This window comes from Nannobrachium achirus (assembly GCF_963921795.1).
Source record: "Nannobrachium achirus genome assembly, chromosome: 5".
In the NCBI taxonomy this organism is placed as follows: Eukaryota; Metazoa; Chordata; class Actinopteri; order Myctophiformes; family Myctophidae; genus Nannobrachium; species Nannobrachium achirus.
Genome location: NC_137814.1, coordinates 57,282,870 through 57,298,165, shown reverse-complemented (window position 1 = coordinate 57,298,165; position 15,296 = coordinate 57,282,870). Strand labels below are relative to the sequence as shown.

Genomic DNA, 15,296 nt, shown 5'->3' with positions numbered 1-15,296 from the left:
GGCCTACCGCCCAGTTAGTCTGTCAGTCAGACAGACAGACAGACAGACAGACAGACAGACCCTTGTCATTTGTACACACCCGTCGCGAGTACTTCAGCGGAGCGCAGTTTCTCTACCCTGAGACAACTGAAGAGTTACAACAATAACTGATACAAGATTGTCACATCTAGGCATTTTGCAGATCGAGAAGGAACACAAAATAAACCGAATATTGAACAGTATGCAAGAGCAAAAGACAGGAGGCTGCAATTCATTGTATAATAAGACATTTGTCATGTAGCCTTATAGTTATTTGTACAGTTTTGATGTATTTGTACTTTACTTGAGTATTTCCAATTTCCAGTATACTTTTACTTCTACTCCACTACATCTCGGATCCAAATATTGTACTTTTACTCTGCTACATTTATTTGAAAATTTTAGTTACTAGTTACTTTGCAGATATACATTATAATATTATAAAACATAAATTAACCACTTTAGCACTAGGCTCAACTAGGCACAACTAGGCTATGTGGAAATAGATGATATACAAGCTCACAACGCATTGCAATGCGATGCATTGGGATCTTGTAGATCTGCTATTTAAAAGCATTTTATACTTTTACTTTTGGTACTTTAAAGGGATATTTCACTTTCAAAAAAACTTTTGGTAATTTTATCATCTAATCAGGCTTTTATGAACACCCTGAACAGTTTTTAATTAGCTTGATTGAATATTTAGATATCCCCACACACACCCATTGTAACTTCAAACTTCATTTTAAACCATGATAGATTCATTAAAAACACCGATTATTTTTTTCTGGTGACTCATACTACCCTCCTAATATGTGAGCAGGCCGTGTTTTTTCAATAACGTTTTTCATTTATTTTTAATAATTTTTTCCATTTTCCCAAATAATTATTAAAAATAAGAAAAAAGTTATAGAAAAAACACGGCCTGCTCACGTATTAGGAGGGTAGTATGAGTCACCAGAAAAAATAATGGGTGTTTTTAATGAATCCATTATGGTTAAAATGGAGTTTGAAGTTACAATGGGTGTGTATGTGGAGAGAGGCCCTCCCACTGCTCCCTGTTGAAAGTGGAATATCCCTTTAAGTACATGTTTTCTAGTTTCCGTCAAATCTGCAATGTCCCTATAGCCAAAAATGTTCCATATGGCATGTTCTAACTGTGTGCCAAATTTCATACGATTTTTGCCCAAAACGCTCAGACTACAGGGAACTAAAGGTCTCTTCATGTCCTCGTGTCACCTGTCGGCTAGAAGCTGCTGTCTGTCTTCATGTCTGTCTGTCTGTCTGTCTGTCTGTCTGTCTGTCTGTCTGTCTGTCTGTCTGTCTGTCTGTCTGTCTGTCTGTCTGTCGACATCTTGTCAGTTCCTCCTCAAGCCATGCATTTGCATTGTTCAAATAATACACCAATACATGCTAATAACACATCCTGTCTGTGTGTGTGTGTGTGTGTGTGTGTGTGTGTGTGTGTGTGTGTGTGTGTGTGTGTGTGTGTGTGTGTGCGTGCGTGCGTGCGTGCGTGCGTGCGTGCGTGCGTGCGTGCGTGCGTGCGTGCGTGCGTGCGTGTGTGCGTGCGCGTGCGTGTGTCTGTGTCTGTCTGTCTGTCTTACTTTTTGCTCTTTCTCTGCCCTCTCTCTCTCTCTCTCTCTCTCTCTCTCTCTCTCTCTCTCTCTCTCTCCCTCCCTATGTTCCACTCCCCTGATCTTTGCTGCATCACTTGTTCTGCTCTCTTTCTCTCTCTCTGTGTCTCTCTTTCTCTCCCTTTCCCACCTCTCTCCAACGCCCTCTGTCTTCTGTGTGTATGCGCGCGCGCGTGTGTGTGTCTATGCGCGCGCGCGTGCGTGTATGTGTGTGTGTGTGTGTGTGCAGGTGCTGATGTCAGCAGAAGATGAGTAGCGGAGGTGAGAACACCCCAGAGAGCCCCGCCCCCAGGGGGGCGGAGTCTCTGAAGAGGAAGGACTGCCAGTCAGACCTCCTGGGGCCCAGGTGAGGACACGCAACACACACACACATGCACACATACGCGGGTACGTGCACACACACACACACACACACACACACACACACACACACACACACACACACACACACACACACACACACACACACACACACAACACCAGGGATGTGCAGAGAATGTTAGAGAGGCAGGGGCTGACATTTCTAAAGGGCCTTTTGGTGCAAACAACGCGTCGCACTGCGACGCGTTGCGAGCTTGGAGGTCGGCTATTTTTGATGCTTGATTTCTACATATTTCTTGATTTCAACATAAGATGCTGCATTCAAGTTCAGGAGAGTTTGGACAAGACAATTCTCTTGAATGCTGCCATCAGGTATGGCATGGAAAGAGGACATTCACATTTATTTCACCATAGTAAAAACGAATTATCGTCTGGAGAGGGCACTTTTTTACAGACGGCTAAAAGGGCAGGGGCTCAAGCCCACTTTGATGTCTATGTGCGCACATGCGTGACACACACACACACACACACACACACACACACACACACACACACACACACACACACTCACACACACACATACACACACGGTAGGCGTGGTTTAGAAATTAGTTTATTTGTCTTTGTAGATTTGTTTTCCTTGTATTACCCATGATATTTGAACTATATGATGCTACAAAACTAAAAAAGTGCAAATCTCAGTTTTAATGCAAGTCAAACTCGGGGTCCTTTCAAAATGCAAAAGGTTGAGAATCACCATCCTCCTACCTCAGGGGTCAGGAACCTTTTTTTAAATGAAGTGCCATGATTCTATTTTCTAGATAGTCAGTGTGCCATGTCAACATACGTTTTTTAACCCATTTAGTGCTCCAGAAATGAACGTCCAGCATGCCTCCCGCAGGCTGCATCCACGACTGTTGTCTTATTTTGAAGGCCAGAAGTCCATAGCGTAAACACTTCCGGTTTGACGTCATGACGTCATTCACCGGAAGCGATCGTCATCAACATGCGGTTGTGTAATGGCCGATCGATGCCTTTCAACATGTGTTTTATTAGCGAGAATCTAATGCCATCCTTGGCTTTAAAAGTGTTGTTTCGAGATAATGGACATTAAAGATGAGATTCCCCGTCGGTTTGTGCACGTGCATCCGTGATGATGATGAATCAGCGAGACCAATCGTGCCAATCGTTTCCAACGGACCCTCGGGTAAGAACGCCAGCGTTACTCTATATACAGTACTTTTCGCGAGTATAATCGGGATAGGCACTCTAAATACTTGAGTATTTTTCACGAGTATACTCGGGATCGGCTAATTCTGACATATTTTGATTGTCAGGACGTTATAACGATCATTAGATCATTAGATTAGCAATAACCAACCTATCTCCCTGACTCCCTCCCCAGTCAAAGTTCAGCATTTTAATGAATGTAGAATTATGTGCAGGATGTAATCTGCTGCAAATTAGGTGACTTAAAGGGATGTATCACTTTCAAAAAAACTTTTGGACATTTTATCGTCTAATCAGGCTTTTATGAACATCCTGAACAGTTTTTGATTTGCTTGATTCTATATTTAGATATTTGATGTAAATGTTATCAGGCCCTCCCTGTCCATGGCCCCTCCCCATACACACCCATTGTAACTTAACCATGATAGATTCATTAAAAACACCCATTATTTTTTTCTGGTGACTCATAACACCCTCCTAATACGTGAGCAGATAACTTTTTTTTCCATCTAATTTGAATTAAAAAATATTAAAAATAAATGAAAACCATGATTAAAAAAAAGAAAAAAAAAACACCGCCTGCTCACGTATTAGGAGGGTAGTATGAGTCACCAGAAAAAATAATGGTGTTTTTAATGAATCTATCATGGTTAGGAGGAGGCCTGATAACATTTACATCAAATATCTATTGAATCAAGCAAATCAAAAACTGTTCAGGGTGCTCATAAAAGCCTGATTAGACGATAAAATTACCAACATTTTTAGTTTTTCTTTTTTTTTTAAGTGAAATATCCCTTTAATTTAATTGACCACGTTTTAAACAACATCTGATTTTAAAATATAAATCTTCTCTCACACTTCTGCCAGTGTGCCAGTGATCACCCTCCGCTGTGCCAATGTTGGCACCCGTGCCTAAGGTTACCTAGCCCTGCTCTACCTTCTCCCACATCTGGTTTCTACGCCTCCCCAGTAGGGCATTCACGAATAGTGATTTTTAGTATTCGAATTATTCGACCTCAAAGTATTCAAATAGTCGAATATTCGACAGGACTGGCCACACTGGCCAAACTGTCAAATCTTAAAGTGATCCCTGACTAATACGACAAATATGTCTTAAAACATTATAATTGTCCTCTATAACCACAATGTAAAATTAAAAACACCTTAAATATTTTATTTCTTCTAGAAATAGCTAATCTTTCACTCAGTAGGGGAAATGCCTGTCGCAAGTTGATGATGTCATAAATGTCATGTGTCATTTTTATGGCATGCATGTGCAAAAAAACAAAACACAAACACATTTGAAATATTGATTTGATGCTCATATTAACCATAGGAAGTATTAAGTTTGTTTTTATCTTCACATGCATGCCATTAATTCCATAGGGATAGATCACACTTGACATTTATGACATCATCAACTTGCGACGGGCATTTCCCCTATTGAGTGAAATATTAGCTATTTCTAGAAGAAATAAAATAATTGAGGTGTTTTTAATTTTACATTGTAGTTATAGAGGACAATTATAATGTATTAAGGCATATTTGTCGTATTAGACAGGGATCACTTTAAGTAAGCAAGAGGCAAACATTGTGAAAATAGCAACGGCTCGCAACGCAAGGCGTTGTGAGCGTTGTGAGCATGTAGATCTGCTATTTTCACAATATTTATCTGTGGAACCGAGTCACATTAATACCTACAATTCCAAGTGCTTGTCAGGGTGGGGGTTCAAATATGTTTATTTTGGGAGTCACGGCCTAAAAAGGTTTGAGAACCCCTGGTATAGAGCATTAACAAATTCATCCACCAGGGGCATTGACAACGCATTCTTATGACTTCCTATACTAGCCAAGCTTTAAAAACTATATCTTTTTCAAAGAGAAAACAATAAAAAAAAAAAAAGCGAATATTCGACTTCGGTGAACAATGTCGAATATTGACTTTGATATTCTAATATTCTAATATTCTAATATTTGGTGAATGCCCCCACTCCCAGCCCTAAGAGGAGCTTGGAGAGGAGGAACAGGGAGCAGGAGAACCGCTACATCGAGGAGCTGGCCGAGCTGATCTCCAACAACCTCCACGACATCGACAACCTCAACGTCAAGCCCGACAAGTGTGCCATCCTCAAGGAGACCGTCAAGCAGATCAGACAGATCAAGGAGCAGGGTGAGTCTGCCCCGCGTCACCTTACCATGCAAAATATGATTGATTGTTTGATTGTTTGATTGATTGATTGATTGATTGATTGATTGATTGATTGATTGATTGATTGATTGATTGATTGATTGCCTTTATTTAACCAAAAACAAACAAACAAACAAACAAACAAACGTTTAAAACATACATGGGCAACTGGCGGCCCGGGGGCCACATGCGGCCCCCACCTTCACTTAATGCGGCCCACAGGTTAATACCAGAATACTGATGTATTATTGATTTCAGCTCTTACAATTCCAAACATGACCTGCTTTAATTCCGTCAGTCTATATTAGTAGCTTAATGACTATATGTATAGTAGTATTAAAATGTATTTTTTTATGTCCAATGTATTTGTATTTAGGTTCATAAAGTTAACATGAGTATACAGTATAACTAAATGCGTTTGAAATTAAATCAAAACGTTACATTTCAGGATTCCAATTAAAAAATAACAAAACATTATTCAGGATTCCAATTCAAAAGCGCGATGCGTTTTGAGCTTGTAGATCTGAGATACTAGAATGACAAAGTAGGACGTAGCAATATGCAATGTGGCCCTCGCCATCATCAAAGTTGCCCACGCCTGGTTTAAAATGTTCTTTCCGAGGGAGCCCATAAAATGCAACAGTTAATCTAACCAATTAACTAACTAACTACAAGCTCACTGTGCGTCACAACGTGTCGCGATGTACATCAGTATTTTCGCCCACATATTTACCACAGAATAAGGGACACGAGGGTTCAGCTGGTTAATGGGTTTGTCCTAGTGTTTCGCTCTTAACGGCACACATTGTATAGTTGTTTATGTTGTGATTTGGTGCCGATGTAAATGTTATCTGAACGCTCTGGGGGAAGTATACTGGATGATGATGATGATGATGGGAGGAAAATTATGAAGATGATGATTATAATATATAAGCTGAAAGTTATGTAACACTGAGCAATGTGATGAGTGTGCAGAGCAGAGTAGGCAGATGTCTGTCTGTCTGTCTGTCTGTCTGTCTGTCTGTCTGTCTGTCTGTCTGTCTGTCTGTCTGTCTCTTCAGCTCCTCCTCCTTTCACTGGGTCCATCTGCACAACCAAAATCTATTATATCGTCGTTGTCGGGTGGAAACCTTGTATGTCTAAAACCGTTCGTTTTGCATTTATCATTTTAAAAATGATTTAAACTAGTGAAAACAGCCGATCTAAACAGCCGATCTACAAGCACACAACGCCTCGCACCGCGAGGCGTTGTGTACTTGTAGATCGGCTGTTTTCACTACCTTTGCGCGAAGGCCTTGTATGACGAAGCAGGGCTTTACTTTGCGAAAAAACATACAAATGTGAAAGTTGGAGAATCGAGGTTTCTGCCCGACAGTGACGATATATGAACTTATTGAACTATCATTATCGTTTTTGTCGGGTGGAAACCTTGTATGTACAAAACCGTTCTTTTTGTACTGTATTCATCACTTTAAAAACTTGTTTAAAACTAGTGAAAATATGCGATCTACAAGCACACAACGCCTCGCGCCTTGAGGCGTTGTGTGCTTGTAGATCGCCTGTTTTCACTAGTTTTGTGCGACAGTCTTTTATGATGAAGTAGGGCTTTAAAAAAACATACAAATGTGAAACTTGGAGATACAAGGTTTCTGCCTGACAGTGACGATATATTATGTCTCACTGACCTGCTCTCTCTCTCTCTCTCTCTCTCTCTCTCTCTCTCTCTCTCTCTCTCTCTCTCTCTCTCTCCCTTAGTTTTTGGCTGGACAGTATTTTATTGTTAAAGTATAACAGAATACTGACACATGGCACGCACACACACACATGGTACACACATGGTCTACACACACACACACACACACACACACACACACACACACACACACACACACACACACACACACACACACACACCAAGAGAGCACACATGGCACCCACACGCGGAGAAGCAAAAAATACAACCGCAATGATCCGTGTGTATGGTCCATAGGAAACAGGCCGTTTTGACCAAACGCACAATATGGGTAAAGAATTGGAGATGTATCCATGTTTCTACAGCCAGCATGAATACAATTCAATGGACGCCGGAAGTCGTCCGATGTAGCATTCCGCGAGGCATCGTGGGGAACTGGGTTTTTTCGCTCACTCCCGGCCTCCGAATGGTAACCAGTTAACACATCTGTGAGCGTGATAACGGGGCTGTGGCACTTCACTTTTGAAGAGTATTTCTAGAATATTGATACTTTTTTTGTTCCACCTAACGCAGGGGTAGGCAACTTTGATGATGGAGAGGGCCACTATATTTCCACCTTCACTCCAGAGGGCCACATTGCATATTGCTACGTTCTACTTCTTTGTCATTCTAGTATCTCATACAAAAGAAGCAAAAATAGCAGATCTACAAGCTCAATTTTGAGCTTGTAGTTCGGCTATTTTTGCTTCTTTTGAATTTGGGTGACCATAGCTGAGTGGTTAGGGAGCCTGCCTGGGGAACCAGTTCCCCTGGTTGTCCCCGGTTCGATTCCCGGTCAGGCAGCAATGTGTCAATGCGTCCCTGAGCAAGACCTTAACCCATAATTGCTCCCCGAGCGCCGTATATGGCTGCTCACTGCTCCTAGTTGTTATAGGATGGGTAAAATGCAGAGAACAAATTTCACGTATGTGCAAATGTACTGTGATAAACAGTCCCGAAGGCGCGGGGCCATATTATATATATTATATAATTGGAATCCTGAATCATTTTTTGTTATTTCTTACTTGGAATCCTGAAATGTAACATTTTGATCTAATTTCAAACGCATTTAGTTATATACAAATACATTGGACATAAAAAAAATATATAATAATAATAATAATGAATACTACTATAGTCATTAAGCTACTAATATAGACTGACGGAATTAAAGCAGGTCATGTTTGGAATTGTAACAGCTGAAATCAGTAATATATTCAGTATTCTGGTATTAACCTGCGGGCCGCATTAAGTGAAGGTGGGGGCCGCATGTGGCTCCCGGGCCGCCAGTTGCCCATGTATGGCCTAACGTGATTGTGTGTGTTACTTTGTGTGTGTGTGTGTGTGTGTGTGTGTGTGTGTGTGTGTGTGTGTGTGTGTGTGTGTGTGTGTGTGTGTGCTCAGAGAAGACCCCAGTGTCCAGCACTGAGGAGGACGTCCAGAAGGCAGATGTGTCGTCCACAGGACAGAGTGTCATCGATAAAGACTCCCTGGGTCCCATGATGTTGGAGGTACCACAAGAACGCTTCCGTTCCATTTCTGTGTGGAGTTTGCATGTTCTCCATGTGTCTCCTAGCGTGGGTACCCTCACAAAAACATGCTGTAATCCTGGTCTCTATACTGCCTCCCCCTGGCCAGCCGGGGCGCCTGTCGGAGGGGAAAGGAACTGGTTGGAATAACGTGTTCCTACGTGTGCTACTGTCAGGGTTTCCACGGTCATGAAATTCCTGGAAATATTTTGAAATTAGAAAAAATAAATTCCAGTACAGGGTCCTGGAAGGTCCTGGAAAGAATAATTATGCATTGTCTTTGGTTATTGATTTTGTTAATACCTCTGAAATGAAAAATTCAACATTGGCCAAATTGTCAAATATATAGAGGCAGAAATCTACATGCTCTACATGCCAATCTACATGCCGATCTACATGCTCACAACGCCTCGCGTTGCGAGGCGTTGTGAGCATGTAGATCTGCTATTTTCACAATTCTTAGTGCTCGTCAGGGTCCGGGTCCCCAGTTAAAATACGATTATTTCAAGGCTCACAGCCTGAAAAGGTTGAGAACCACTGGCATACACTGCCTGTCTTTGGGCATTGCGCATATAGGAGTAAGCGACTTGTTATTGAGCTGAATTATTGTTATATAGTCCTGGAAATTGGGTTAAATGTTCTGGAAAAGTTTTGGGAATGAATTGGTAAAAATGTGTGGGAACCCTGTACTGTACATCCAACCGGGGAAGCTCCGCCCTGTTAGGTGATAAGAAGCGGCTTGCTCACTCCTCATGCACCGAAGGAAGCATGAGCTCAGTTCAGGGCTCTCCCCAGGTTGGCAGAGGGAGAGCAGCACCCGGGATTACATTTTAGGCAATTGGCACCGGGTGAAAAATTAACCTTGAGAAAGGAAAAAGAAAGAAAGAAAGCATATCTGCAGCGTTTTTTTCCTCCCGTCTCTTTGCGTACAGGCGCTGGACGGCTTCTTCTTCGTGGTGAACGCGGAGGGCAGCATGGTGTTCGTGTCGGAGAACGTGTCGCGCTACCTGCGCTACCAGCAGGAGGCACTGATGGACAGCAGCGTGTACGACGTGCTGCACGCCGGCGACCACGCCCACTTCATCAAGAACCTGCTGCCCAGGAACCACGGTGAGCAGCGCTGGGAAGTAACTACTAACTAAGTAGATTTACTTACTTAAATGAATATCTGGATATTGGCAACGCAACATTCTGGGTTGTGTTTATGAATGGTCGGGGGCACGGTGGCCCATTTTTTTTAAAGGGCCAGTTCACCTCTGGTGCAACCAGATCTTATTGCGACCGTAGGTCGCACTTACTACAGAAAGCTGCTCGAGGTGTCCGTGCGTCCGTCAGTCAGTCACACCTCACACGTCACACTTTTGCCCTGCTCATATCTCGGCCACCGTTGGCCCGATCCATGCCAAAATTTCCACACAAACTCCTTGCGAATAGTGACTTTGATATTCGAATATTCGAATATCTGGTGAATGCCCTAGTGTATGTATGAATGGTCACCAGACAGGTTTCAGAAGTGTGTACCTCCCTGTACGTTGGCTCGTGTCTCTTTCCACATTCCCGCTGCTTTTCACTCGATTCACGGAATGAACTTGCAAGCTGGGCTGACCAAAGTCTGACCAATCACCACATCATCTCGGAGTGCCAGAATCAGTTCTGATCCCGCCCCCTGTTGAACCTCTGTATGACGTCATATTGTAGTCTTTAGCCGGCCGAACCGAACACAATTTAAAGGACAACTTTAGTTTTTTACAACAAGGGTTCATATTTTAGATTGTAATTAAAGAATATCAAATGTGAGTGTTAAAATGATTTCATTTACTTCTTTCTATTGTTTTAGAGATTCTTATTTCAGTGGTTGGGGGCATGTGTACAAGTGGCTAAATATGTCATTTTACACAGAATAAGGCCATTCCCAAGATACAACGCAACCTTTCATGGTTGGATGTGACTTATGGGGGCTAGAAGTGTTACTGTAAATAGCAATAAAGAAAATGCTGGCTTATTGTGTCTAAAAAGACATATTTAGCCACTTGTACGCATGCCCCCATGCGTACGCATGCCCCACATTTTAGCACGATAAACGCGATAAAACAAAAGAACGAAGCAAGTGAAAACATTGTAAAACTCACTTTTTCTTTTCTCTAATTACAGTCTAAAATATGAACCCTTAAAAAAAACAAAGTTGTCCTTTAAGCAAAAGATCGTCGAAGCGGTGACACGCTGTCAAGTTGCGTCAGCTGCCTAGGTGCCCAGACCGCTACAAAACATTGGCCTTTAGTCTCTTCTGGTCTAGAATGCATTAGGCTTGACCATTTGAACCCCAGCGTCCATATTCTGTGGGGAACATTTGCCCGTAGATCGGATATTTTTGGCAGACGGAAAAAGTGGTCCAAGTACTGTAACTCAAGTCCAGTTCTGTAAGACTACGGTGGTTAAATATGTCTCAGTCTGAACACTGAAGCCTGATTAGGTTCAGGCTTCAGTGAACAACGTGTTAATCGACAACTATACCACAATCTCCGAATGCTATTTAGACTCTGGATCTACACCTCCTGAGAGCAGAGATCGGAAGTTGTGATCTGTTTGTCGTTTCTGTTCACAAATATATATTTTCTCTCTCTATCTCTCCCTCTCTCTGTCTCGCTCCCCTCTCCGTGCAGTGAGTCACCGTAGCAACGAGGCAGCCAATAGGAGCAGCCACACCTTCACGTGCCGCATGCTGGTGAACCCCCAGGCGGACGGCGGCGGCGCGCCGCTGCCCTCCGACCAGCAGGGAGCGCTGCAGCACACCTACGAGACCATGCAGTGTTTCGCCGTGTCGGAACCCAGGTCCTTCAGAGAGGATGGGGAAGGTATAGCACACGTTGGTGTGTGTGTGTGTGTGTGTGTGTGTGTGTGTGTGTGTGTGTGTGTGTGTGTGTGTGTGTGTGTGTGTGTGTGTGTGTGTGTGTGTGTGTGGGGGTGGCTGGGGAGATGGATAACATTCTGAGAGAGTAGAGCAGGGGTTTTCAAAGTGGGTGACGGGGCCCAGGGGTGCTGCGAGATAATTTGATAATATTTGGAATTTATTTGGACACTTGAAAAAATATTTAGGATCATTTTAAACTTGGAGTACAAAGTTTAGTACATTTTATAGATGATAAATACAAAACTAACATATTTGGACATACAAGGTTTCAGCCCGACAACGACGATATGCGATAAATATATGGTGCTGGGAGTGGAAATTATAATGTAGGGGTGCCTCGAATTAAAAAAAATATTCATGGGGTGCCCTGAGACAAAAAAGTTTGGGAACCTCTGCCGTATATGGAAGCAAATCCACAATCTGTGAAATGCTTTACACAGCACCGTTACGTTAATGCAGTTGTCAAAAAGAGCCTCCCTCGTTCCATCCTACACTCCTGTCATCTTCCCATCCCTCTCTCTCTCTCTCTCTCTCTCTCTTTCTCTTTCTCTCTCCCCATCTCTCTCTCGTGTGCTGTCCTCCTTTCGTCTCCATGCTTCCCTTCTATTTCTCCCCTACTTTTTTTTTACATCCACAGAGATGGATTAATTAGTCTGTCACACACACACACACACACACACACACACACACACACACACACACACACACACACACACACACACACACACACACACACGCACGCACACACACACCGGCTGTCTCTCTGTGGAACAGAGTACAGAAGTCGTCGTGTCTGGTGTAATTTTAGTTTGCTTTAATGTGTCCCCTGACAGAATAGACAGTGTGTCTTTTACTCCGCTACATCTCAGGGACAAACATTGTACTTTTACTCCACAAAAACGATTTGACAGCTTTTACACAGTAGTCTCTCAAGAACAGACTAACTGAGCTCCAGTTAAGTGAAAAGGACCTTTTCTTTGACGATGGCTGGCCAGATTGCTGACATAGAAACATAGGTTTTTCAAAACACCTTAAAAGGAGTCAAAATTCTAATTTTCACGATTTTTCAAAAATAGCAGATCTACAAGCTCTGTATATCTGCTATTTTTCAATAGTTAAAGCATAAAATAATGATACACAATAAGGTTTACCCGTTCTAAATGGGTTAAATGGCTGCTTTCAGGCTGAACTGCCAAATTCTCCTTAGACTTCCATGTAATCCATAGTGCATGGATCATGCACACTCATGCACAGATCATGCACCACGTGTGTGCATGCTGTTCACAGCGTGCGATGGTCCCAAAATACGAGTTCTGTTCAACCAATTTCTTTTGACAAATGGGCAGATGATAACTTCAACATCCCCAAAAGGATTAAATAGAAGGGCTACAGTAACTGGATTGATTACATCCACTGTAACAATATTCAAGTTAGGTTGCAACCTTAAAGGAGTAGTTCACCCCCAAAATGACTTTTTTTCTATTGATTAGTCACACCATGGAGAGTAGCGTTCAATAATATTTCTAGTTTTTTGTCACATTCCTAAGACAAAAATGTGATAACAATAAATGTACCCCCATTCGTTCCGGATGGGGACCCGTTTCGAAACAGGTCCCCATCCGAAATCAATGGGGGTAAATTTACTCGAATCAAATTTTTGTCTTAGGAATGTGACAAAAACCAAAAGTTATTATTGAACTCTACTCTCCATGGCATGAGTAATCAATAGAAAAAAAGTCATTTTGGGGGTGAACTACTCCTTTAATGTGTACTAAGACTTGCTATCTGTGCAGTGCTTGCTCCACTATTATATTAACTATTTGTTGTTAGATTGTTCCTGATTAATATGCAAAAATCACGATACAGTAAGTTAATATGATGGCAGAGCAAGTCTGCACAGATACTGTAGCAGGTCTTTGTACAGAGTAACATTGCAACCTAACTGCCATGAATAGTGTGGATGTACCCTTCTATTTAAACCTTTTGGGGATGTTGATGTTGTCATCTGCCCATTTGTTGATTTGGTCAAAAGAAATCGGTTGAACAGAATTCATATTTTGGGACCATCGCTCCATTGTTTACAATGGTTTGTAATGCTGGCTGCCACCCCATGTTGTCATGTAATCCAAGATGGCCGCGGTGTGAATAAGGTCTATACCAGGGTTCCCCAATAGGCGGCCTGCGGGCCATTTGCGGCCCGCGGGGGGCTACTGTCTGGCCCCCACTAGCCTCGGAAACCCAGGCTTTTATTTTGGCGATAGGAAGAAAAATAAAAGCCTGGGGTAATCTGCTGAATTTTCTGGCATAGGAAGTGGGAGGCGGGCCATGGCACAGATCCTGAACCAATAGGATCCACCGGCTGTTTTCAGCCGGTGAATCTGCCCCCTCTAGACCAAAATCAGACTGTGTTAGGGAAGGCTAGGCCACCACCAACCCCAGTAATAATGGTGGTATAAGAGCAGCAACAACACTAGTATATCGTCATTGTTGGGTGGAAACCTCAAAATTGTAATATTCCAAATGGTCCAGGTATTATTTTCATTCACGAAACAAGTAAATCAGTTGTCATCTTTGAAACAGGCTGTTCTTTAGATCTGTATATGGAAACTTGCTTCATATCCAAACTTATGAAACATCAGTCCTTGGTAGAGCGCATCAAAATTTATCTCAAAATGTGTACGTTCTTTCACAAAGTAAAGCCCTGTGTGCTTGTAGATCGGCTGTTTTCACTAGTTTAAATCGTTTTTAACACTTATGTTGCAATGATTTTTTCTCTTCAATGTCTCGCGTTGCCATGGTTACCATAGACTTCCATGTAATTGTGCAACTGTGTAAAAAGTGCACGCCCATGCCTAGATGATGCACCACGTGTGTAGATGCTGTTCACAGCTTTCAAACAAAAAAATCCGCTTGGAAATCCGTTCAGGCATTCATGATTTATCAGCCATTATGTTTTCTTCAGATGTAAACAAACATGGCTGCCATGTTTGAAAGAATGAGTTGGTATGGGGGTTAAACATGCAATTTCGCGATCGCGATCATGCCTAATACATTTCTGGAGGTCCAAAAAACATTTTTGGAAAAAAAAATTGAAAAAAATTTTTTTTTTTTTTTTTCAAAAACGGCCCAAACTCGGGAAACTCGGGGTTGGCACAGCGGTAGTACCAATACAAACTCGGGAAACTCGGGGTTGGCACCATATGTGTTAAAATGATAAATGCAAATCGAACGGTTTTGGACATACAAGATTTTCACCCGACAACAACGATATCTGAACTGTCGCAGTCGCTGGAGTAGCGGGAACGCCGCCGTTGCCCCCTGCAATGTTGTGGCCCTCGGCTTGGTACCCTAGACATAATTCGGCCCTTGGGGAAAACTAATCGGGGAACCCTGGTCTATACTGTTACACAAGGCTTTCATTTGAAACACTCAGGGTTTTTGTTGTGTGTCTGCTCCACAGAGCTGCAGTCCTGTCTGATCTGCGTGGCGCGGAGAGTTCCTGCCACCGAGAGGCACCAGGGGGCGCTGCAGCAGCACGCCTATGAGAGCTTCACCACGCGCCAAGACCTCCAGGGTACGCATGTTTGTGTGTAGATGCCGCACTGCAAGCTTGTACATCTTCTATTTTTGAAAAATCATATTATTATTATTTTTTTTTTCAAATCTTTGAATATATCTTATTAAAAGCAAACATTTATAAGTCAAATATTTGCTTCTGGGGGGGGGGGGGGGG

At 42.5% G+C, this 15,296-nt stretch overlaps 1 protein-coding gene across 4 annotated transcripts in view; it reads left to right on the top strand.

The window, feature by feature from the left end:
* Positions 1-15,296, top strand: part of LOC308285519 (nuclear receptor coactivator 2-like) — a 64,736-nt gene that overhangs the window by 20,867 nt on the left and 28,573 nt on the right. For all 4 annotated transcript variants that reach the window (XM_080726297.1, XM_080726298.1, XM_080726296.1 and 1 more), the window contains exons 2-7: positions 1,885-2,001; positions 5,204-5,376; positions 8,531-8,637; positions 9,588-9,765; positions 11,316-11,507; positions 15,024-15,137. In XM_080726297.1, coding sequence (XP_080582423.1) covers positions 1,904-2,001; positions 5,204-5,376; positions 8,531-8,637; positions 9,588-9,765; positions 11,316-11,507; positions 15,024-15,137 — 862 coding nt within the window. In that variant the 5' untranslated portion in view covers positions 1,885-1,903. The remainder of the gene's footprint in view (positions 1-1,884; positions 2,002-5,203; positions 5,377-8,530; positions 8,638-9,587; positions 9,766-11,315; positions 11,508-15,023; positions 15,138-15,296) is intronic.